Raw genomic sequence first — 25,146 nt, 5'->3', positions numbered from 1 at the left:
CTCAAAAAAAAATACAATGATTAAATACGAGTTTTACACCTCAAATAGTCGCTGATGGAGTTGTACCTTACCTTTACCGCAACGTCTAAACGTTTGTTTGTACTGTAGATGTTTTCCCCATACCTGGACATAAATGGCATCTGTAAAGCTGAAGTTAATGGTGCCGTTAAGGAAATAAACAAATAAAAAACAGCCGCTCTATTGCAAACACAGCACATTGCTTCTGCAATAAAAGAGTGAGGCTCTAAAACAATTTTAGGGGGGAAAGTGTATAGACCACTACAATGATGTCTAATATGATATATCTTGATATAGTGAAGTGAAGTGAATTACATTTATATAGCGCTTTTTCTCAAGTGACTCAAAGCGCTTTACATTGTGAAACCCAATATCTAAGTTACATTTAAACCAGTGTGGGTGGCACTGGGAGCAGGTGGGTAAAGTGTCTTGCCCAAGGACACAACGGTAGTGACTAGGATGGCGGAAGCGGGGATCGAACCTGCAACCCTCAAGTTGCTGGCACGGCCGCTCTACCAACCGAGCTATACCGTCCCAATATAGAGCAAACCCCCCTGGAGAAAGCTCTCAAAGTACAGTTCAAGGCCGAAAAAAAAACCAAACATCTGTTCCAGTGACCTTCCACCCCCTGAGGCAGCGCTGCATCAAAAACTACGAACAGGAAGCTCTAACAGCATTTGGCACTTTTTTGTGAAGCCATTTCTTATTTACACGCTCACTCCTCTTGTTTGGGGTGCGGGTTGTTTCACAGTAGTGCAACATCTTGCTCCTCCAAAGCAACAGTTACGTTCTCGACAACAAGTCCCAATGTCAGTCAACCAGGCGCAAGAGACCGCGAGCCATTATCCCCCCCCCTTGACGGTGTGTGCACTCCCTCAGCCGTGACTACTGTTGTCTTATGTTCTATTGCACCCATGTGGGGCCCTGCTAGCTGGCTGCTACCTTTGCTAACACCTCGCTCTTGTGCCAGCGCTCTGCTCGGAGCCATCCATTTGTATTCAGAGCGACGCTCGGCACAGATGGCACGCAGGATGCGCGGGAGGCGAACAGGTTACCTCGCCCCCCCCAACCTTCCCCTTCCTCGCTCCACACACACACACACAAACACACACACACACACACACACACCTCCTCCTCCTCATCCCAGCCGAGGCATCCTGCAGAGTTCCTCTTGCTAGTATGGCAGCTCTATTGAGTGCAACCATGCAGTAACTGTCCTTCTTCTCACTCCCCCCGACCCCCCTTCCACAATGACAGCTGGATGCAGAGGCCAGTGATCTGCTGAAGGAGCTGCAAAACAAACTCAACACCGTGTTGGATGAGCTCAGCGGCGTGTTAGGCTCCAGGTGAGCATTAGCATGACCATTGTACAAACATCTCCTTTTTTTTTTACTACCCACTCCATCAAACTAATCACCCCGCAAACTGTTTTTGCATCTAAAAGCCACATGCAGTAAATTCATTATCAACTCCAGTAAAGTGATATTTGTAAACATTTCTTCCGGGGCGCAAAAAGGCTCCCCTGTTGCTCGTTTACAACAAGTCGGCGGAAAAGTGAACACCTCCAACAAGACGGTGTCATTCAGTTTGTTTTCGTCACGGAAGAGTTTAGAACGGTACACCCTGATTTGGCAAGGACTGACTTAGACTTCCTTTTATTGTCATTCAAATGTGAACTTTACAGTACAGATAAGAACGGAATTTTGTTGCATTAGCTCGTTGTAGTGCAGGATAAAAGAGCAATAAGGTGCAGATATAAATAAATAGATTACTGTACAGATAAATATATTGCACTTTTGCATATGCATCCATGTTTATGGATGTATGTTATATTGTCTTTATAGTCCAGCGAGTTAATCCATGTTTTGCTGGGTGGGGAATTGAGGGGATTATTATGATGCATTCGACTTGCTGCCTCCATCATATTCCACAGTTTTCCTTTAATAATAGGCAATTATTTATTCCATAGCAATGCATTTTGTATCCAAACTAGGCCTAGGTGATATGGAAATTTGAGATTTTTGATTTAGGTTTATTTCAGATTTTTTTTTCCCCCTACTTTTTAAAAGGAACCATTTAGTACAAATGACAGAGATAAGAGACAAGTTTTATTTTATCTGATGAAAAACTAGTACCACATTTTTCAGACCTAGGGTCACTTATAAGGGGCATTAAAGGGGTCATATTATGATTTTTTTTTCTACATTTAAAACACTTCCTTGTGGTCTACATAACATGTAATGGTGGTTTTTTGAACAAAATGTTGCATAGATTGTGTTACAGACCATCTTCAAGCCGCTTTCTGATTCGCCGTTTTGTGGGCGCTTTAATTTGCATGGCTCCACTTCGTCAGCATTTTTCCCCGTCATCTTTGTTGTACAGGTAGTTTTTAGCACTTCCATAGCGAGTTTACTGACCGTTATAATTAGAAGTAGAGATGTCCGATATTATCGGCCGATAAATGCTTTAAAATGTAATATCGGAATTATTATTTTTTATTTTTTTATTAAATCAACATAAAAAACACAAGATACACTTACAATTAGTACACCAACCCAAAAAAACCTCCCTCCCCCATTTACACTCATTCACACAAAAGGGTTGTTTCTTTCTGTTATTAATATTTCTGGTTCCTACATTATATATCAATATATAACAATACAGTCTGCAAGGGATACAGTCTGTAAGCACACATGATTGTGTGTGCTGCTGGTCCACTAATAGTACTAACCTTTAACAGTTAATTTTACTCATTTTCATTAATTACTAGTTTCTATGTAACTGTTTTTATATTTTTTTGACTTTCTTTTTTATTCAAGAAACTGTTTTTAATTTATTTATCTTATTTTATTTGATTAATTTTTAAAAAAAAGGACCTTATCGTCCCCATACCTGGTTGTCCAAATTAGGCATAATAATGTGTTTATTCCACGACTGTATGTATCGGTATCGGTTGATATCGGTATTGGGAATTAAGAGTTGGACAATATCGGAATATCGGATATCGGCAAAAAGCCATTATCAGACATCCCTAATTAGAAGTGTACGCTACTTTATGTTAGAAATGTCAGCAGCGTAAGACAAATTCCCCACAACAAGACGATAGAGAAAAAGGAGTTTAACAACTATGGCGTCGGCGGGAACTACAATGGTGGACGTGCGCAAGTTTTCAGGACTTATGCAGATCCCAAATACACGTCAGCTGGTACCTATATGTAAGACAAGTTGGTTTTGCATATTATTGCGGAGCAAAACGCAATATAATATGTCTCCTATTTTTGTGGCCCTTAAACACACACCATGATATAAATAAATAAATTGAGCGCAACATTTTTAAATTCTTCCATTTGTGCGTTTGTAGAATACTGTTTTATTTCATGGAGAATGATGAGAAGAGGTTAATTTGGGTAAGACATTTAAATGTGTTTCGCTATATATTAATTAATGTGTACCAACATTTCATATGGCCCCATTCTTGGGCGAGCCTCGCTTGAGAAGATGGTGGGGTGGGTTAATCATTTTGCAATGCAGTCTGCTGAAAATGATGGAAAGTGCCACTCTACATAGCAACTGACGTTGTGGTCAAAGTTGCAATTGCCACATTTTAAGATATTCAACACTCTACTGCCATTTGGTGGCTAAAGTGACCGAATCGGGCCATTTAAATCCCCTTCCTACTGTAACTAACGAACATGGTAGCAAACCGAACCCACAAATGGCAATAAAAAAAAAAAAAAACTTCCGGAACCACACCCTAATGCTTGGTGCAAACAAGGCTTTAAACGTCTGTTGCGTCATTACGTATGGAAACAGGAGATAAGAACCTTCACTGGGGTTCTTTCTTTTTCCACACAGTTTCAAACCAGTGATTGAGGACTGTGTCAAGCAGATGAACCAGGAGCTGGTCCAAATGAAAGGTTCAGCCAAGGGTAGCAACGCTGCTATGGATGCGGAGACCGTCCTCCGGCCTCTTATGGACCTTCTGGATAAAAAGTGAGTATCATGCCGATTGTACGATGCAAAGCTGCCATGGCTTCCTGAGGCCTGAAGAGACACAATAACTGAGGCTGTTACTAAACCTATTCAAATCAGATCGGGGGGGGGATACTGAATAATATTTGAAGGACATTCCTGAAAAAAGCCAAAGAGATTATAATGGTTCAGATGAGGTTTAGAAATCTCAGAGGAACATCGAGGTCAATGGAATATTACAGGGAATCCTCTTTGTGGTATAGAAACCGCAAATCCTTCTTCCTGTTGGAACAATACAATGACAGAAAGAATATCCATTTCTAGCCATGCATTTTTCACATAAATATGTTTTTGTTTGTGTAAGCCAGTCCTTCTCAATTTTTTTTTTTTTTACGCCCACCTTCTGATGAAGAAAACTTTCCGCGTCCCCAAGCCCCCACTCTCTACCTCGACTACAAATAGTACCATCTGTCAATGAAATAGTTATAAGTACACCTCTGCATAACATCCTTACTAACATTAAAGAAAACAAAAAGGAATTAAATATATGTCAATTTAAAAACAAAGACTAACTTTATTAGCATCGTATTTTAGTCTGTAGCAGAAACAAAATTAAAATGTTTTTTTATTTAGTATAAAAAAAAATGATAGAAACTAAATGAAAAATAATACATTAAAATCAATCAGCCACATTAGCTTAAGAGCACAATATATGAAATACATGAACCTACCATTTACCATGAATTGATTAACGTGGACCCCGATAAGTTGAAAAACGTATTCGGGTGTTACCATTTAGTGGTCAATTGTACGGAATATGTACTGTACTGTGCAATCTACTAATAAAAGTTTCAATCAATCAATCAATACAAAATACAAATAAAACTTGTTTTTATCAAAAAGAGGAAGTCAGGATCAGTGGCTACAATGAGCAGGTTTTGCAGTGCACAGCTTTTCGAAGCATGATACTAATAAAGTACGTTCCCCGGGGTCGCACCACGCACCCCCCTGGCATACAGGGGTGTAAGCTAACACTTCTAAACCTGAACGGCTGCACACAAAAGGGGGAAATTTAGACAAATGCACCACATGGTCGCTCTGATTAAACGTTGTTGATTAAATGTGTCACGCACTCTACAGAACACCCAATGCAACTTTAAGGTGTCTGGCCGAATTACTACGAAATTTGGTACACATCTTTAAAGGGTTGAAAAGCACATGCGTGTAAAATTTGAGCAAGAGTTGGTAAATAATTCTTTTTTAAAAATCCCCATCAAGCTAAACGTCTTAGCAGGAACACTAATTGTTCATTAGTCATTGACCATTTTTCTGATGATCATACAAATTTGAGAATATTAGTTGTGGAGGGGGGCGTGGCCTGCGGGTCTGCCGCGGAACGGGGTGTGTCAGGACCGGCCTCGAAGACAGCGACAGGTGCGTAGATGGCCTTAGTGGGCCTTGTTATCTAATCAGCTGTCGCCGTCTTCGAGGCCGGTCCTGACACACCCTGTTCCGCGGCAGACCCGCAGGCCACGCCCCCCTGCACATTAGTATTCCATTTAGGCTACCTAGGAATGGGTACTTTTCACATTTGTATCAAAGTACTTGTTTGTCTGTACTTTTGTGTGTGTTCAAATATGTTTATAAATGTTGATTTCAATCAAACATTTAACCTTGAGCTCTGTTGTGTAGTTGTTATATTCTGTTTTCTTACACTGCTTTATCTCATTTGCAAGTAGTGTACTGTATTATGTAGTAGACTTTGCATGCAGTTGCAATTCCAAGATGTTAGATGGCAGTAGCGTGTAAACTGCGGTGTGTTGTGGAAATAGTCTTTGACAGTAAGTTGAATGTGCCAGTCTTTTCTAATGTTGACGCCTACAAAGTGTTTATACTGTAAGCATTGTATTTATTGCACACCAGCTGTTTTATTTTTATCTTATTTGTAGTTTTCATCGCCAAATTTGTTGAAATCGCTAATGCTAATCTTCAGCATGTCTATGGCGAATTCAATGTAAATTAGCATTAAGCTAGCACATTTTTAAAATAAGTGGAGCCTTACTGTACTTTTGAGCGCCTTCTACTTGCTTAGGTGGCATGGAAAATTGTCACATTTCCTAGATGGAGTTTGGCTAGGTCCGCTCTGAGTGCTTGACTGCTTGTTTCCCGGCCAAATGTTTGGTGCAGAGAAAGCCCCCGGACTTGACGTCACATGCAACAAAGGTATCAAAATCTGGCAGAGTTATATTTCACGTGAAAGGGTAGAGAATTCGGTTGGTACTTAAAAACATACCGAACTCAGTACCATAAGGGTGCCACAAATGTCTATTTTTCCAAGTAAAGTACATTTGCATTTGAAAGCACCAACCAAATTAGACAACAATGTATTTTTTGGCCTACTTCCCAAACTTGGAAGTCATCCACCGCACCTGCTTTGACTGAGTCGTTCGTCATCGTGATATTATTGGCTTGAAGAAAATAGATCCATCAAACATTGTGTGTGCTGGAGAATGGCAGGAGGCCAGAGATGGACTGCAAGCACATTGAACTCCATCTTGTTGCTCCTGCACTCCGCCGTCTTTTCATAGCAGTGGTGAGTGGTAAAATAATGTTTTAGGGAAATAGGATGAATTATGAATGTTTTTTGTAAGGGAAAGAAAAAAAAGACTACATCCGCCCCTCCCCCATAGGAATTACTTAATGACTGCCAGCCTGAAGATGGAAATTGCGTAACAAGTAGACTATTCTGCTTCAAATCAGGCCTATTATAGCATTGGGTCTAATCTTATTAGTCTTGACGACATCATCTCTTGGAGTCGTCGGCCATGTTGACTCAGTTGTTAAACATGTTTCTGACAAACGCTCTTTTTTTCTTTTTTTCAACCACTTCGCAGTTTGATGTTGTTCGCCAAGATATGTGAGAAGACGGTGCTGAAACGGGTTCTCAAAGAGCTTTGGAAGATTGTGCTTAACACCATCGAGAGGACTATCGTCTTGCCTCCGCTGACCGACCAGAGCGTGAGTTTACAGCATTTTGGTCTTTCGTGTCGTCCATAATCAATGCAATTTTTATTTTATTTCATTTTTTTAACTGTAGTTCACATCACAGCTACAAGTCGTCCTACTGTATGCATGGCAAGAAAGCATATTTGGTTAGCTAATCTTAGTTTAAGGTCAGGTTATAAATAAGTACCATGAAATAAAAGCATGTTAGACAGAAATATCATTGTTCTACTGTAGTTCACACATTTAAAAAAAAACTTTAAGACCAATGTCTTGAAAAAATATATCACTCTTGAATCAACAAAGTAGTTAATACTATGATCCATGTTAATTAAAAACTAAATGTGGGATATAAATAATGGAAGTATAATTGTTTGTATATAGTATATAATTGGTACAAAAGTTTAACATGTGTACAAGGATATTTCACATGTCTTAATTGAACAGTGTTTATGTTGTGTACAATGTGTATTTATAATATGTTGTGAAAAGGAAATGTCATAATTTTTGAAAGCTCAACTTGTATTTGACATTGTTTATAGGGTTAGGCGCAATAAGTGTTCAACTTCAGCCTAAACCCTGTCGGTCTGCAACATTTTCAATTTATGAATGTACAACTGTTTGTTTATTTTGTTGACCATTGACCGAAGAAATAATAAAAACTAAACTAAACTAGTTAATTAGAATAATATTAACAATAATAATAATGTTCATAATATTAATAAAATAATTACATAATGATAATGATAACATAAATAAAGAAAGATTAATAATAATATAATTACGATTATTGTAATAACATTCACTTCCAAGCACACTATGAAGTATGGAAACTGTAATTTCCTAATTTGTCATATTCAAATACATATCAATACTATTAATTAGAATGTTAATATTAAATATTAATTGAATACACAATCTTCAATTGCTGTTTAAGTGCAATTATGATTGACGTTTTCTTATAATTTTGAATCACATATCCAGCTGAGATTGGTCCTTTCTCAGCTTGAGTTTCAGTTTATTTAAATTCTTTCCAAATCTTAAAATAAATTGATGAAAATGACAAAAGTTCTAGTCATTTTCGGGGTATGCAATTATGTGCCTGTTGTCGGTTTTATATACCTTAATGACAAACAATATGTTGTTCTTCCAGCAACAAGGAGCTCAGATGATCTTCAATGCTGCAAAGGACTTGGGCCAATTGTCCAAACTGAAGGTACATTTTGAATTAATACTAAAACTAAAATGGAGCTTTGTGTTTTCATCTAAATTAGCTTTTTGAAATCAATTTTATTGTTTATGCATTAGTGGTGTCCTGATACAACTTTTTCACTTTCGTTATAATACCGATATTGGAGCCTTGAGTATTGACCAATATCGATATCGATCCGATACATCAGAACGAATCATAGTACACACTTTTATTGTTCTGTAGTGGAGAATGTTAGAAAATACTTGATGAAGTGAAATTACTCAAACAGAGAACAAAAGTAGATATGAAAATGATCTAACTAAACCCTAACGTATTTACCTATTTTAAATTGAAGTGGAGTGGTGATATTTTTTTGGCAACACCTAGTGGCCACAATAATATATTAAGTCAAGCTTGTGTTGCAGTAAGTTGGGGGACGCAGACACGTTTGTTACTGGATACTTTCCAGTACACTTTATATCTGCCAAGATAATGCAACTATAATTATTTGATACATTTATACTTTAATATTGACAAATGTCTAGCTGCAAAATTGTTCAATTACTGACACTTATTATATACAGCTAGCTTGTGTACTATTGTGAGCTTAGCTGTTGTGCAGCTAATAGCTCCTAGTAGTTTATAGCCTACTCTTTGTAAATTACTTTACTAAAATCAAGAAAAGATCAATCTTGTGTGCTAATTGGAGTACAAATAGGTGTTAACGAGCTTTCAAGCATTGCACAAGGAATCACACTGCAGGACTGCTCGTATCGGAGCTTATATCAGAAAATGTAGGTTCAAGGCGATATCATCCAATACTCTGGTTTTTTGTTGATCTGAGACCAATATCCAATATCAATATCGGATTGGGACACCACTAATATGTATGTATTTTATACGTTACAGTAAATAATATACCTAAGAATATACAGTGTTTTGTATTAATTCTATATTACAGTATTACCTTATGTTATTTTGATGTTATTCCATGCAATGATGGACATTGATGCTCATCTTGAATAAAATGAGACGACTACTTTTTTTTTGTTTTACTATTTTTTTAAATACCCACGTGCAAATGGACTTAAGGCGAAGAGAGAAAGGATGAAAACAACACCAAATTATGCGGTCCAGTAAATGATGTCAAATCTTCCTGTATGTCCTTAAGGATTCCGTAAAGTTGCACCATCTGAGCAGTGCATGTACACCAACACCGCATGCATATATTCAGATGCATTATACAATGAAACGCTTAACCGTGGAATGGTAGTTTTTCAAAGCCAAAAACAGCAGTAAGATTGCCTCAGCATTATTCAGGCTAGGCTCCTATTTAATTGCTGATGTGACCCGAGGATGTTTGCTGCCTCAGGTTTTGTGCAGAGCGTCTGCGCGCATGGATCAGTGCTCACATTGTGCTTTTACTAACAACCGAGTCACCTGAGGTATTTAACCTCGGAGTCTTGCAGCAGATGTATGCCTAATGTATGTTTTGGCCAGTTTTCGTGTGCGCTTGTTAGTTGTTCTTTGAAGCAACATCTGGATAGCACGAGCACACGGATGGGCGTGTCCGTATCCATCCTTCCGGGTTAAAGTCGTTTATAAACACGTTTTATGATAGTGAGCATTAATCCTCGTCTAATTTTAGAGACATTTCCACTTCCATTTTTTTGTTGTTGATAAACAAACAGGTTGTGCCGAAAAACTTTTCCCCAAGTGAGTCCGAGCTTTTCTTCCTGTCACTGTATGCTTGCATGTTCGAAATAAACTCAAACTCAACTCAACTCAACTCACACGCCGATTGGAACTAAGACAGACACTTGTTCCAAAAACATATATTCAGTACCGGATTATCAAAAAAAAACCATGCTATGTTTTTGACTTAAGTTTAAGGTTGTCTTACAGCAGGGGTGTCAAACGTACGGCCCGAGGGCCGGATCAGGCCCGCGGACAGGTTTTATCCGGCCCGCAGTAGGAGTTTGCCAAGTATAAAAATGTACCTAAAATTTTTGAATGAAATAAACTGCTGTTCTAAATGTGTCCACTGGATGTCACAATAGCAATTATGTGTATCATTGTAGCATCATCACATTATATCATTTTTTTATCTTGATGGATTGAAAATTAACACCAACATTTTCACATAATTTGTTCAGAAAATATAAATAACTACAAATAAAGTATATATACTATTAACTGCAACAACAAAAACAAAACAACACAACAACATTATGATTTGTACAATTTCAGAATGTGCTTTTTCTATTTTCAAACAAAGAAAACTATCTTAATGTGTCTTTATTTTGAAGTTATCGCGCCCACTTGGGAGTAGATTTTTCTCCGTGTGGCCCCCCCATCTAAAATGAGTTTGACACCCCTGTCTTACTGTATACTCAGTCAATACTGTATATTGGCTGCAACGTGGCCCAATTGTATCCAAAAGTAGACCTATAATATTTTAGTTTTTGCTAACAGTAAATTGTGTAACATCATAAAAGTTATAAACGCACGCATCACAGCATAGTTCATTCGCTGCTTATAAGGCTTATCGTGACATTGTGGGTTTTCTTAGCGGAGGATCCCAACTGGAAATAAGTAAATGAAGATCGAATGTTGCCCTGTGCATTTTGGCACCTGCGCGGCTCCCATCTTATCACAGATGTTGATTAAAGTGCTTGTTGTGTTGTCTCGCGCCGGCTCTTGAAAATCAATTCAAAGTGGACCGGTGTTTGATTAATTCCGAAGAAACCAGGGCAGGAACTTTTGTTTAATCCGCAAGGTCTAAGTTTTTCACTGCACTTCACCATAAATGTCTGCATATGTGTGCTAATAAACCTTTTGCAAATTATAATACTTCTTTTTCACTTGAATTTTTGGTCTAAAAATATTTGTGTTCGTTTTCGAAATTGACTAAAATAGGACAATAGTGAAGCAAAACAAATGCACGTTGACTAAAAATATGACAAAGTTATTTGACAATTTAGTCAATTAATAAAAACTAGACGGAAATGTTGACAGGGATGAAATCCAATCATATTTAATTTGGTATCTATCCAATTACAGTTGCATATGGTAGAGGGGCGGGGGCTGATTCACAGAGGGGATCCAATCAGGACTACCGTCTTTGTGAGGCACTGTGTTTAGATTTTTCACATGGAAAACATGACTGTATTTTTACACAACCTCAATATGTGTTCTACACCTAGAAGAAATAGAAGACATATGGACAAGATAAATTACCATGAACTGATTTACGTGGACCCCGACTTAAACAAGTTGAAAAACTTATTTGGGTGTTACCATTTAGTGGTCAATTGTACGGAATATGTACTGTACTGTACAATCTACTAATAAAAGTTTCAATCAATCAATCAAAACACACTTTACCTTTGCCGCAGTAGACAACAAGACACATTGTAAACACTGGGGCTCGATTTTCTCCGGTAAAAATGCAACCAACTTGAAGCGCCGTCTGCAGGCTTTAATCGGGACATCTACGCAACACGAAGAAGGCCAAAGCTAATATTTCGAAATTAATTACTGTTTCTATTAAAGACGGTAAAGCAGGAGCAAGACAGCTTACTCTACCACTACTTTCGTCATACACCATGGGCCAACTTGTCTGGCAATTTAATAAGCTAAGATACACGTACAGTGCACTTTAATTGATGTCGTTGGCACACTGTTCAGTTAATTGTGCAACTTGACAACCCAAAAGAGCAGATATGTCATTTTTCAAGCTAACACAAAGACAGCTATGTGAAATATATATATAGTCGAGGTTTATGTGGTTTATCGGTCCTGACCTATCTCATCCCTACAAGCCTGTTTTGTAGTTTGCCCTGCTCTTCAGGGGATTTTAGAATTAAAGTATTATTATTATTATAAAATTCCCTGAAGAGCAGGGAAACCTGCAAAAGAGGCTTGTAGAAATGACATAGCCTCTGTGTTTTTTCCCTGACCCAACATGTATGTATATGTATATATGTATATGTATATATATATATATATATATATATATATATATATATATATATATATATATATATATATATATATATATATATATATATATATATATATATATATATATATCTTTTTGATTTATAACAGTGTTTGAACAGGACCCTGGCCAATACGTCAATTGTGCACACTCAATGTAGTTATCCACAATATAGAATAAAACTAGACCGTTTCTTCATATGACCATTTTAGTGATATACTGTATATTATTCAATATTTAAATGAAAATATGACTAAAACTAAAGTACATTTTCATCAAAAGACTAACTAAAACTAAATTAAGAACTGCTGTCAAAATTAACACTGCAGTGGAGAATTGACAGCCTGACGCAGCTGGATTACAGTATCCTTATACGTATTTTGGCTGTACAGCTCATGATTGAAATAGATGTTTCCCGCCTCTGCGTGATATGGCAGCATTCTCGCTCCCCCCGGCGAAGCCAAGCAGCTCACGTCTGCCATGCCTGCAGCAGCGAGCAATTACTCCGCAATCTCCATAGCTTCATGACTTTGGTTGGGTCATTATCTTGATATTGTGTGCAACTCCCTGCAGGAGCACGTCACCCGAGAGGAAGCCAGAAGTCTGACTCCACGTCAGTGTGCAGCCATGGACCTCGTGCTTCCCACTATCAAGGTGAGTTGTACATTGTAGGCTGGATCTACCAAAGGTTTGCATGTTTTAAAACGCGTGTAAACTTAATAGCACACGCAAAGCTGATTCACTAAGAGCTCACATAAATGAGCAAAATATAGAGCTGTCATCACGTATATACACAACAAATGCTGATTATCAGAACGCGCACAATACTGGGAGGAGAAGCTGCAAATATAATAATTTAGCACACGCAATGTGATTTCCCAAAATTAAAACAATTCTGCGGGCGCTGTTTTGTGTCTAAATGTAGCACGTTTGAAATGCGCGTGCAAGCTGGCACAGTTAGGCACAGAGTTTGTGAAAAAGGAGGCGATTGCGCTGCAAAGACAGACAATAGACATTGTATATTTGGACAGTCAGAAATAAATGACACCTATTGTCTATTCAACAATGCTATTTAACAATTGTATAGCTGCTGAATGACTTACAGGGCTGATTAAAACAAATGTAATCAATTCATTTTTGGTGTCTGCTGCCAATTTGTATGGTCTTCGTTTGTTCATAGAGAAGATATACTGTAATAATGCAATACCCTTGCAATATACATTTTCTTGCGTCTGGATCAAATCAGACGCACCATCAGCGTGCTTCATATAGGTTCTGTTGTCTCGATCAGTGTTTTTTTTTTTTTTTTGTCCTGTCCAGCTTCTCAGGCAAATCATATAGTTGATGTAGATGCCCATATCGGCTGTTCAGATTTACTTTACAAAAGAGAAGTGTAGGATACTTATCTTGTTGCCTTATTTGTATTTGACTTTATTATATGTATTTATATTATCATTTGGTGCAGCCGGGCCAGAGCAGGAGGGGATAGAAAGAGAATCGATAAATGATAATGATAAATGGGTTGTACTTGTATAGCGCTTTGACAGTATTTCCACATTTACCCATTCACACACACATTCACACACTGATGGCGGGAGCTGCCATGCAAGGCGCTAACCAGCGGCCATCAGAGGCAAAGGGTGAAGTGTCTTGCCCAAGGACACAACGGACGTGACTAGGAAGGTAGAAGGTGGGAATTGAACCCCAGTAACCAGCAACACTCCGATTGCTGGCACAGCCACTCTACCAACTTCGCCACGCCGTCCCGATCAGTGTTTCTTTACCAAAGGGCCAGAGCCCATTGTTGGGCCGCCAAAAAATGTAGGTTTCTCAGCGTATGGGCCGCAGAGGTCAGTTGTAATACACATTTTTTCACCACTTGGGGCAGTAATGGAAATCTGAAACAAAGAGAAAAAGTCTGGAGCTAAAGTCATGAAGAAGTTTTTTAGGCGCAACAATTATCACTAAAGTGGTGAAGCTATGTTTTCATTTGCACTTTGATTTTATTGTCAATGTGTTTAAGAAACATATATATCATGATTTATTATTCATTTAATGACCATATTTTTCTGACTGTAAGGCACACTTAAAATCCTTTCATTTCCACGAGATTCAACAGTGCACCTTATAACTCGGTGCGCCTAATGTACGGATTAATTCTGGTTGTGGTTACCGATCTCAGAGCAATTTTACATGGTGTCATGAAAAGTGTGACCAGTAGATGGCAGTCATACATAAGAGATACATGTGGACTACAGGTTGACACCTGTTCAATAAATGATGCTAGCAAGGAAGACCAACACTTTGATGTTCCATTGAGAATATAGGACATTACACACGGTGCTCAAAAATCTGTCAACATGTTTCAGTCCGACTTTGGTAAGCTAAAAAGCCGCACCGCTTGATGGATATTCAACACATTACGGCTACCATAGTCAGACATTGGTTTCATATCATTTGACAAGGTTTAACCTGGTAAACTGTAAGAAGATACAATTAATGAATATGAAAAAAAAAAGATTACTTAATCATATTACTAAATAATATTTGAGTGAGTGGTGGAAAAGTTGGGCCCCGAGGTTAAAAAGGTTAAGAACTCTGGTTATTTTGTATCGGCCAGAAAATAAGTACATATTTGTCTGCTGCATGTGAACAACTTGACAAAACACCACATATGATGCCATACATGTGGAGGAAATGAGTGTATCCATGGTGACAGCCGATATATATACGTAAACAACTAATTTAAAGAGGGCAGCCTGCACTACTTTTATATTCGTTATCAACTGTACACACAGTTTTAGCAGATCACCCGCAACACGGCCACAAATTGTACTCGGAATGTTATAGTTTGTACATGCTATTTAGCGCATTTTATTTGGATCTTAGTAGATCAGGTCCTTTGTCAGAGACTACGTTAATTTCATTCTGAAATAAAGAGCGCGAATTATGGACACATTTTGATTAAACTTTCAGGAAATGTCAGAAATATTATAAGGAACAAGTAATAAATGATAAATGGGTTATACTTGTATAGCGCTTTTCTACCTTCAAGGTACTCAAAGCGCTTTGACAGTATTTCCACATTTACCCATTCACACACACATTCACACACTGATGGCGGGAGCTGCCATGCAAGGCGCTAACCAGCAGCCATCAGAGGCAAAGGGTGAAGTGTCTTGCCCAAGGACACCGTATGGATTCAGGACTTTGTTACTATTAGCGGGTATGGGTAGGGATGATTTCCCGGTTGTTCGATAAGAAAAGAACCCAGTCCTCCGACTCAAATCTCTTTTTGAGAACCGGTACCCATTATTGAGACCACTTTAGTAAAGAAAAAGAGTTGGTTCTTTATTGGAATCCCTGGGAACGAATCCCAAATGGGCAATGTTATGCCCATTTGATTGTAGACTCTTACCGACACCTTGTGGCGATATGAAAATACTACGCGTCATTAGTCTGGCCACTTCCGGGTTGGCGAGTCAGTTTAGTTCATGAGACAACTGAGAAGTAGACAAGTTGTGTTAGTTCTTACAAGCCTTGGAAAAGATAAGTCTGTAAATAAACTGTTTAACTTGTTTATGTAACTTAATATTGGTGGAAAGTGGTTACATTTAAAACTAAGATGTTTATTGAAAAACGATTTTTGTGCACTGTTTCAATGAATGATTTGAGGACTTAAGAGGGCTGCCAGTCGTGTATTTCCACCATCGAAATAGTTTCAACACTCAGAAGTATTTGTTTAATGATAGTACTGTATATTTGTGTGAAGCTAATATGTACATATTGTGTATTACATTTGAGTATGTTAATTGAATCACATAGCTTATACATTTGTCATTGTGTGTATTTCAGTTTAAAAAATAAAAAATAACAGTCCAGTGCAAGACAAAAGTAAAGCTAGGAAAAGACAAAGCAAGATCAACAACAATAAAGAGCCTACATGGATTAATCTGCTTTGGAACTTTATTAGACGTCTTGGATTGTTTGTTAGCTGTCTGCCTGTGTGTGTACTTAGTATTTTCCAATAGCAGCAGAAGTTGTCTTTTTGGAGAGCTGTATTATTTTCCGTTTTGTGCCCAAGGGACTGAAAATCCCACTTAATATACTTTGGGTAACAACAGTCAATATGTATGTATTTTTTTTTTTAGGGGGGTAACAGTCAATATTTATTTATTCATTTTATTTTATTTTTTTCTTATAAAATAAAAGTGAGCTTTTGTTAAACCAAATATTGTGTTTTTTTCCATATACAACAACCTATCTGGATTCAATAAGAGAATCGATAAGGAATCGGTTCAATAAGAGGATTCGATAATAGGCTCGAACTCGATAATTTCTTATCAAACATCATCCCTAGTATAAGGCCAGGCGGATTTCTGCACTTTCAAGTGCATTATCTAATCCACCAGTTGTTGAAATTGTAAAATGATTAAAATAAATGCATTGTGGGAATGGTGAGCAAGGCACTTGGAGATTGTTGAGTCTTTTGTTAACGTATGTACAGAAGCCTCACAAAAAGTGTGTCGGAGACTTATAACAGCAGGCCAAGTAGGAATCATCCCACAGATAAATTATTTTTTAGACCCTCTTTTATATTTCCTGATGGCTCGTAAATTGTCAGCAAACGAAATGCAGCGTCGTCATATTTATTACATTTATTATCTTTTATACGACTTTTGGGAAGAAGGGCATAGCCTGACAACACCTCAATCAATCAATCAATCAATGTTTATTTATATAGCCCTAAATCACAAGTGTCTCAAAGGGCTGTACAAGCCACAACAACATCCTCGGTACAGAGCCCACATACGGGCAAGGAAAACTCACCCCAGTGGGACGTCAATGTGAATGACTATGAGAAACCTTGGAGAGGACCGCATATGTGGGTAACCCCCCCCCTCTAGGGGAGACCGAAAGCAATGGATGTCGAGTGGGTCTGACATAATATTGTGAAAGTCCAACACATCAGCGAAAGTCCAGTCCATGGTGGGGCCAGCAGGAACCATCCCGAGCGGAGACGGGTCAGCAGCGTAGAGATGTCCCCATCCGATGAACAGGCTAGAGGTCCACCCCGGGTTGGGAGCAGAGTAGAAAAGAAAAGAAAAGAAACGGCACATCAACCGGTCTAAAAAGGGAGTCTATTTAAAGGCTAAAGTATACAAATTAGTTTTAAGATGAGACTTAAATGCTTCTACTGAGGTAGCATCTCTAACTTTTACCGGGAGGGCATTCCATAGTATTGGAGCCCGAATAGAAAACGCTCTATAGCCTGCAGACTTTTTTTGGGCTCTGGGAATCACTAATAAGCCGGAGTTCTTTGAACGCAGATTTCTTGCCGGGACATATGGTACAATACAATCGGCAAGATAGGCAGGAGCTTGACCGTGTAGTATTTTTTACGTAAGTAGTAAAACCTTAAAGTCGCATCTTAGGTGCACAGGAAGCCAGTGCAAGTGAGCCAGTATAGGCATAATATGATCAAACTTTCTTGTTTTTGTCAAAAGTCTAGCAGCCGCATTTTGTACCATCTGTAATCTTTTAATGCTAGACATAGGGAGGCCCGAAAATAAAACGTTACAGTAATCGAGACGAGATGTAACGAACGCATGGATAATGATCTCAGCATCGTTTGTGGACAAAATGGAACGAATTTTAGCGATATTACGGAGATGAAAGAAGGCCGTTTTAGTAACACTCTTAATGTGTGACTCAAACGAGAGAGTTGGGTCGAAGATAATACCTAGATTCTTTACCGAGTCGCCTTGTTTAATTGTTTGGTTGTCAAATGTTAAGGTGGTATTATTAAATAGATGTCGGTGTTGAGCAGGACCGATAATCAGCATTTCCGTTTTCTTAGCGTTGAGTTGCAAAAAGTTAGCGGACATCCATTGTTTAATTTCATTAAGACACGCCTCCAGCTGACTACAATCCAGCGTGTTGGTCAGCTTTAGGGGCATGTAGAGTTGGGTGTCATCAGCATAACAGTGAAAGCTAACACCGTATTTGCGTATGATGTCACCTAGCGGCAGCATGTAAATACTAAAGAGTGCAGGGCCAAGAACCGAACCCTGGGGAACTCCGCACGTTACCTTAACATAGTCCGATGTCACATTGTTATGGGAGACACACTGCATCCTGTCCGTAAGATAAGAGTTAAACCAAGACAAGGCTAAGTCTGACATCCCAATACGCGTTTTGATACGCTCTAATAAAATATTATGATCAACAGTATCGAAAGCGGCGCTAAGATCAAGAAGCAGCAACATAGATGAAGCATCAGAATCCATCGTTAGCAATAGATCATTAGTCATTTTTGCGAGGGCTGTCTCCGTAGAGTGATTTGCCCTGAAACCGGATTGAAAAGGTACACAGAGATTGGTAGACGCTAAGTGTTCATTTAGCTGCTGTGCTACAATTTGAGGTTATCAATAGAGCCCACATAATTTGGGAATGGTGCCATTACCGAAGGCAGTAGGTCAGTAAGAGTCGTCGTTGTGGCAGCATTAATGTTGCGGCTGCTATAGTAGTTATTATTATTATTATTAGTTTGAGCAATGAGTCAGAACTTCGAACTTTATAAGGTAATGATCGGACATTACTTTAGTGTACGGGAGTATCGTAACTTTGGAGGTGGTGACACCCCTGACAAGCACTAGATCTATCGTATTACCGTTGCGATGCGTGGGTTCATTTATTATTTGTGTAAGACCACAGCTATCAATTATAGTCTGGAGCGCCACGCATGGAGGGTCCGATGGGGTATTCATATGGATGTTAAAGTCTCCCATTATGATTATATTGTCGGCGTGTGTCACTAGATCAGCAACAGACTCTGAAAATTAATTGATAAAGTCCCAATAGGGCCCTGGGGGGCGGTAGATGACAGCCAGGTGCAGAGGCAGCGGTGTGACAAACCTCATAGTAAGCACCTCAAACGAGTTATATTTATTATTTAGGTCCGAGGTAAGGCTAAAGTTTGTGTTGTATATTAGTGCAACACCCCCACCCCTTTTAATGGGACGGGCAATATGCGTTCCCGTATAGCCAGGAGGAGACGCCTCACCCAGCGCAAAAAATGTGTCTGGTTTGAGCCAGGTCTCGGCTAGACCAACGACATCAAGATTGTTGTCTCTAATGACTTCATTAACTAATAACGTTTTGGAAGACAATGACCTTATGTTTAAAAAGCTCATATTATAGGTATTGGGCTGTTTTGAGGAGTTTTTGTTGAAAGAATCCGTAGTAGCAATATTAATAATGTTACGTTTATTATGCGTAGTGCACTTTAAATAATTTCGACCATATCTAGGAATTGATATGACAGGAATTTTTAGATTGTTTGCCACCTCAGTAAAATGCATGTCCACCTCTGACGCAGAAAAAACATTATGTGAGTTGTATATTATTCTAAGAGAATTGCTATGTGTGCAGGGATTATCCAGCCTGGCGCTGGCTAGTTCTATCTTAACAGACTCCTTATCAGCGCTTCTTTGTGGATTAGCATTTAGCTTTTTCGTTAGCCCCGCTAACAACAACGCCTTTAGCGTTGTTGTTAGCCCTGCCCGACATTCCCGCTTCTGCTTCCGAGCGCACCGCTTACGTCTCTTTCGTTGACAGTCTCCGCTGGTAGTGGACGCCGCTGCTTCAAAGGCCACTGCTGGATGTAGCTCGCGAAGAATTCCCAAGCTAGCGAGTAGGTCCACCGTACACGCATCTTTCAGCCCAAAATGGCCCGATCTCTCCACATCCAGAATCGTAAGTCGGTCGTAAGTGATCACGGAGTGAACACGCTGTGAGCCAGCCATGAAATTGACTGAATTGACGGGTATTTTTGCCAAATCGGTCTACACTTCCAAGAGCGCATGCAAGAAGCTGCCGTTGTGAAGCGCCGCCATCTTGAATCCTCTCAATGTTGAGCCAACAACTTTGGAGTAATGACGCCGAAGCCCACCGGGGGTGTGCTGTGAAACGGAGAAAACGAATTGATCACGCTCGTCTCCGAGGCGCCTTACCTGAAGGTTTTCGATCAATCACGTCGCTGGGATTAGTTCTATCAGTATTCCAATGAGAACAGTCAATTAACACAGCTGAGCAATGCTTTCAGGGAGAGTCCGGGCAGACCGGATCAATAAACGTGATGCATAAAATGATGGGATGCATTGAAATAAAACATTAGCAGGTCATATTAAATCCCCTTAGAAGGAGCTGGATTTCCCCTCTGAAAACATTTTATCCAGACTGAACTTTTAACTGGCGCATACTAATGGCCAGGATAATGGATACATGTACTGGCCCATAGAGGAGCACATGACAGGGATGCAGCTTTATGGACAGATTTTCTATCATGTACACTTGCGACTGTTTGAACTGCGACCTGTTAGAAATATAGCAGAGAGGCAGCTGAATAAATTAATGCTTGATTATAGTAGACACCTGTTTGGCTGTTCAAGTAGTTTTAAATAGGTTTTAACATAAATGTATTAGTTTAAACAACTACAGAATTCCGCTGATATGGGGCTGTCAAACGATTAACTTTTTAAAATCAGATTTAAAATTTAAAAATCAGATTTAAAATAAAAAAATAAAAAATCAGATTTAACCCTCCTGTTGTCCTCGGGTCATTTTGACCCGCCACTGTGTTGTTAACTTGAAATTTTATGACTTTTCCTAGATTGGCACAACAGTAGAAAAGGTTAAATGTTGCTTTTATTCACATTTCCATGTAAGCTGTACAAAAAAATGTACAAAGATGGTCTTCGGGTCAAAAAGTGTTGAAATCAAAGTCACAGAGTTATTTATACATCACAGAATGTTACAATGTTTTATATGTTATAGTCCATCAGTAGCAGAGCTCGGTCAAATGCCTTCTCCAAATCCACAAAGCACATGTAGACCGGTTGGGCAAACTCCCATGCACCCTCAAGGACCTTGCCGAGAGTATAGAGCTGGTCCACAGTTCCACGACCGGGAAAAAAACCACACTGTTCCTCTTGAATCCGAGGTTCGACTATCCGGCGTAGCCTCCTCTCCAGTACACCTGAATAGACCTTACCGGGAAGGCTGAGGAGTGTGATCCCACGATAGTTGGAACACACCCTCCGGTTCCCCTTCTTAAAGAGAGGAACCACCACCCCGGTCTGCCAATCCAGAGGTACCGCCCCCGATGTCCACGCGATGTTGCAGAGTCTTGTCAACCAAGACAGCCCCACAGCATCCAGAGCCTTAAGGAACTCCGGGCGGATCTCATCCACCCCTGGGGCCCTGCCACCGAGGAGCTTTTTAACTACCTCGGCAACCTCAGCCCCAGAAATAGGAGAGCCCACCCCAGATTCCTCAGGCACTGCTTCCTCATAGGAAGACGTGCTGGTAGGATTGAGGAGGTCTTCAAAGTATTCCCTCCACCGATCCACAACATCCGCAGTCGAGGTCAGCAGAACACCATCCGCACCATACACGGTGTTGACATTGCACTGCTTCCCCTTCCTGAGGCGGCGGATGGTGGTCCAGAATCGCTTCGAAGCCATCCGGAAGTCGTTTTCCATGGCTTCCCCGAACTCCTCCCATATCCGAGTTTTTGCCTCCGCGACCGCTGAAGCCGCACACCGCTTGGCATGTCGACGTAATATGGAAACTATTTGTTGACTACAAAACATTATGGCTGTTAGCGAAGAAAAATCCATAAATAAGCCACACCGTTTCATAAGCTGCAGGGTTCAAAGCGTTTGAAAAAAGTAGTGGCTTATAGTCCGAAAAATACGGTATATGGCATATATTTTCCAGTGTGTCACTTGTTTACAGAGTGAGATTTGTAAACACCAATCAGCAGGGGTTTTGAGTGATTTGTATTTCTCACAACTGATACTGGAGTTGCTTTTAATCTCGTTGTACCTGTGTATAGTGACAATTAGAGATGTCCGATATCGGCCGATAAATGCTTTAAAATGTAATATAATGTAATTATCGTTTTTTTTTATTATCGGTATCGTTTTTTGGGGGTGTTTATTTTTTTATTTGTTATTAAATCAACATAAAAAACACAAGATACACTTACAATTAGTACACCAACCCAAAAAACCTCCCTCCCCCATTTACACTCATTCACACAAAAGGGTTGTTTCTTTCAGTTATTAATATTCTGGTTCCTACATTATATATCAATACAGTCTGCAAGGGATACAGTCCGTAAGCACACATGATTGTGCGTGCTGCTGGTCCACTAATAGTACTAACCTTTAACAGTTAATTTTACTAATTTTCATTCATTACTAGTTTCTATGTAACTGTTTTTATATTGTTTTACTTTCGTTTTTATTCAAGAAATTTGTTTTAATTTGTTTATCTTATTTAATTTTTTTTTTAAATGACCTTATCTTCACCATACCTGGTTGTCCAAATTAGGCATAATAATGTGTTAATTCCACGACTGTATATATCGGTATCGGTTGATATCGGTATCGGTATTTAAGAGTTGGGCAATATCGGAATATCGGATATCGGCAAAAAACCATTATCGGACATCCCTAGTGACAATAAAAGGCATTCTATTCTATTCTATTCTATCATTGTGAGAAATACACATCACAATGATATAATGGAATAGAATGCCTTTTATTGTGACTATACACAGGTATAATGAGTATAGTGACAATGATGCATCAACAGTCGCTGACGGTGTATGAAGGTGGGGTTTGAACAAAAACAAACATGCCGTTCATGAAATCTCTGAAGATTTTGATATTCTGGTGGGATGCTAGTGGCTATGTCCTGAGAAAAGGAAATATATGTTCACTAAAAGTTAAAAATGCATTATAATTAGTGTTACTGTCTTGTATAACAGTAGTATATTACCTTGCATACATTTAATGAGCAAAGCGTTTCAGCAAAAGGCCATAGTTACTGTAATGAACGCCCTAAAAAGAGATGATTGGTGTCTTGAACAACGTCTTTCTGCAGGGATACTTTTTTGTTCTGGAATGATCGTGCACTACTAAGGAGGCATACAGTAATCTAAAGACCTTAGATCCACAAGCGATACTGTCACTTGACTCAGCCTCCTTTTTCACTTTCTATCACATGTGCTGTCAGGGTTATCATGAACATGGCAGGCATGGCTTGCACATTTACACACATGGTAATTAGCTGTGAATGTGACTTAAGGTGTTTGCACCCCATGGCCATGTAAAAAAAAAAAAAAAAATGTCAACCATGTGCACATTACCCTGGAGCTATTTGCAATGTCAACTATGTAAACTCTTTTTGCGTTTTTTATTTTTTTCCCCAGCAATATTTCCATGCCGGAGGAAACGGTCTGAAGAAAACCTTCCTGGAAAAGAGCCCTGATATGAAGTCCCTCAAATATGCGCTTAGCCTTTACACTCAACCTACAGATGCCTTGATCAAGAAATATATATGCACCCAAACCTCTCAAGGTAAGATAGATGTTTTTTGTTCTGGAGCTCTGAAGTGTGGGTTTACTTTTAAATGTGTACAGTTTGTACATTATGAAGTGGATTCATATGGCCCCTTTCGTCATGGTTGACCTGACACATGAAATGTGACGAATTGAGGGGGTTGCATTACCCAATTTAACAGCCTGATGGCAGTAGAGTGTTGATTATCTTGAAATCAGTTATGTGGCAACGTCAGTTGCTATGTAGAGTGGTGCTTTCCATCATTATCAGCAGGCTGCATTGCACAATGATTAACCCCCACTCCTCTTCCCACACGAGATCCACCCAGGAATGGGGGCCATATGAATCATTTCCCTACTGTACAATATCAGTATTTGATAAACAAATATATATATATATATATATATATATATATATATATATATATATATATATATATATATATATATATATATATATATATATATATATATATATATATATATACATATATATGTGTGTCTGATTATTATATATCCTTCTATAGTAGACATTTATGTTTTCCATTATGGGGTAATTTTTCTTTCTGAAACGTATAACTCTGACACATTCACACACTGATGGCGGGAGCTGCCATGCACGGCGCTAACCAGGCCCATCAGGAGCAAGGGTGAAGTGTCTTGCTCACGGACCACAACGGACGTGATAAGGATGGTAGAAGGTGGGGATCGAACCAGTAACCCTCAGATTGCTGGCACGGCCATTCTCCCAACTTCGCCACGCCGTCCCCTCTAACCCTGGCACTAACCCTCTAACCCTAACCCTAACCAAATAACTCTAAATTAAGTCTTTGTTACTTAGAATATGTTCCCCTAGTGTCCAAAAAACTCTAAATTAAGTCTTTGTTACTTAGAATATGTTCCCCATACTGAAGTGTTACCAAAAACCTACAACGTTGTCTTGAATTTGAAAAAAAATGTTTTTTTTATTTTTCACTAAAGAAGGGTTCGGTGAATGCGCATATGAAACTGGTGGGGTTCGGTACCTCCAACAAGGTTAAGAACCACTGCTCTAGGCATTTGTGTAAATGTTGCAAACAGCCCCTTTAAGCTAAATATAGTCTCATGTTGTGCCCTAAAACGTGTTTATACTGTAAGTATTGTACTTATCACACACCAGCTATTTGATTGTAACATGTAACATCCTAGTTGTAGTTTTTGGTGGTGCTAAAATAGCCATGTAAAATCGACAATGCTATTCAGTAGCATGTCTATGGAAAATCCAATGTAAAGTAGCATCGAGTTAGTGCATTTTGAAAAATTAAGCCTTACTGTACTTTTGAGTGTTTTTGTATCAGGCATACTTGCTATTTTGGCATTGAAAATTGTAACATTACAGAGAGGAAGTCTGACTTAGTGCGACGTGAGTGTGCTTAAGTTATTGTTTGTTTTGTGACGTCACGTGCAAACAGGGGTGCCGAAAAGGGGGGGTAAAGGAGACAGATTCTAGGGGCCCATGATGGAGGGGGGCCCAGAGAGGCCCCTAATGATGATGAAATTATAATA

General features: G+C 39.1%; 1 protein-coding gene and 1 long non-coding RNA gene across 4 annotated transcripts in view; one reads left to right on the top strand and one right to left on the bottom strand.

Annotated features, from left to right (window-relative positions):
* LOC133632087 (protein unc-13 homolog C) overlaps window positions 1-25,146 on the top strand; it is a 321,103-nt gene that overhangs the window by 268,568 nt on the left and 27,389 nt on the right. For both annotated transcript variants that reach the window (XM_062024332.1, XM_062024326.1), the window contains 6 exons: window positions 1,276-1,364; window positions 3,874-4,011; window positions 6,885-7,008; window positions 8,147-8,209; window positions 12,762-12,842; window positions 23,473-23,620. In XM_062024332.1, the coding sequence (XP_061880316.1) occupies window positions 1,276-1,364; window positions 3,874-4,011; window positions 6,885-7,008; window positions 8,147-8,209; window positions 12,762-12,842; window positions 23,473-23,620 (643 nt within the window). The remainder of the gene's footprint in view (window positions 1-1,275; window positions 1,365-3,873; window positions 4,012-6,884; window positions 7,009-8,146; window positions 8,210-12,761; window positions 12,843-23,472; window positions 23,621-25,146) is intronic.
* Window positions 1-25,146, bottom strand: part of LOC133632100 (uncharacterized) — a 222,594-nt gene that overhangs the window by 184,216 nt on the left and 13,232 nt on the right. The window lies entirely within an intron of this gene.

The sequence above is a fragment of the Entelurus aequoreus genome, linkage group LG02 (assembly GCF_033978785.1).
Source record: "Entelurus aequoreus isolate RoL-2023_Sb linkage group LG02, RoL_Eaeq_v1.1, whole genome shotgun sequence".
In the NCBI taxonomy this organism is placed as follows: domain Eukaryota; kingdom Metazoa; phylum Chordata; class Actinopteri; order Syngnathiformes; family Syngnathidae; genus Entelurus; species Entelurus aequoreus.
This window is presented reverse-complemented; position numbering and strand designations above follow the sequence as displayed.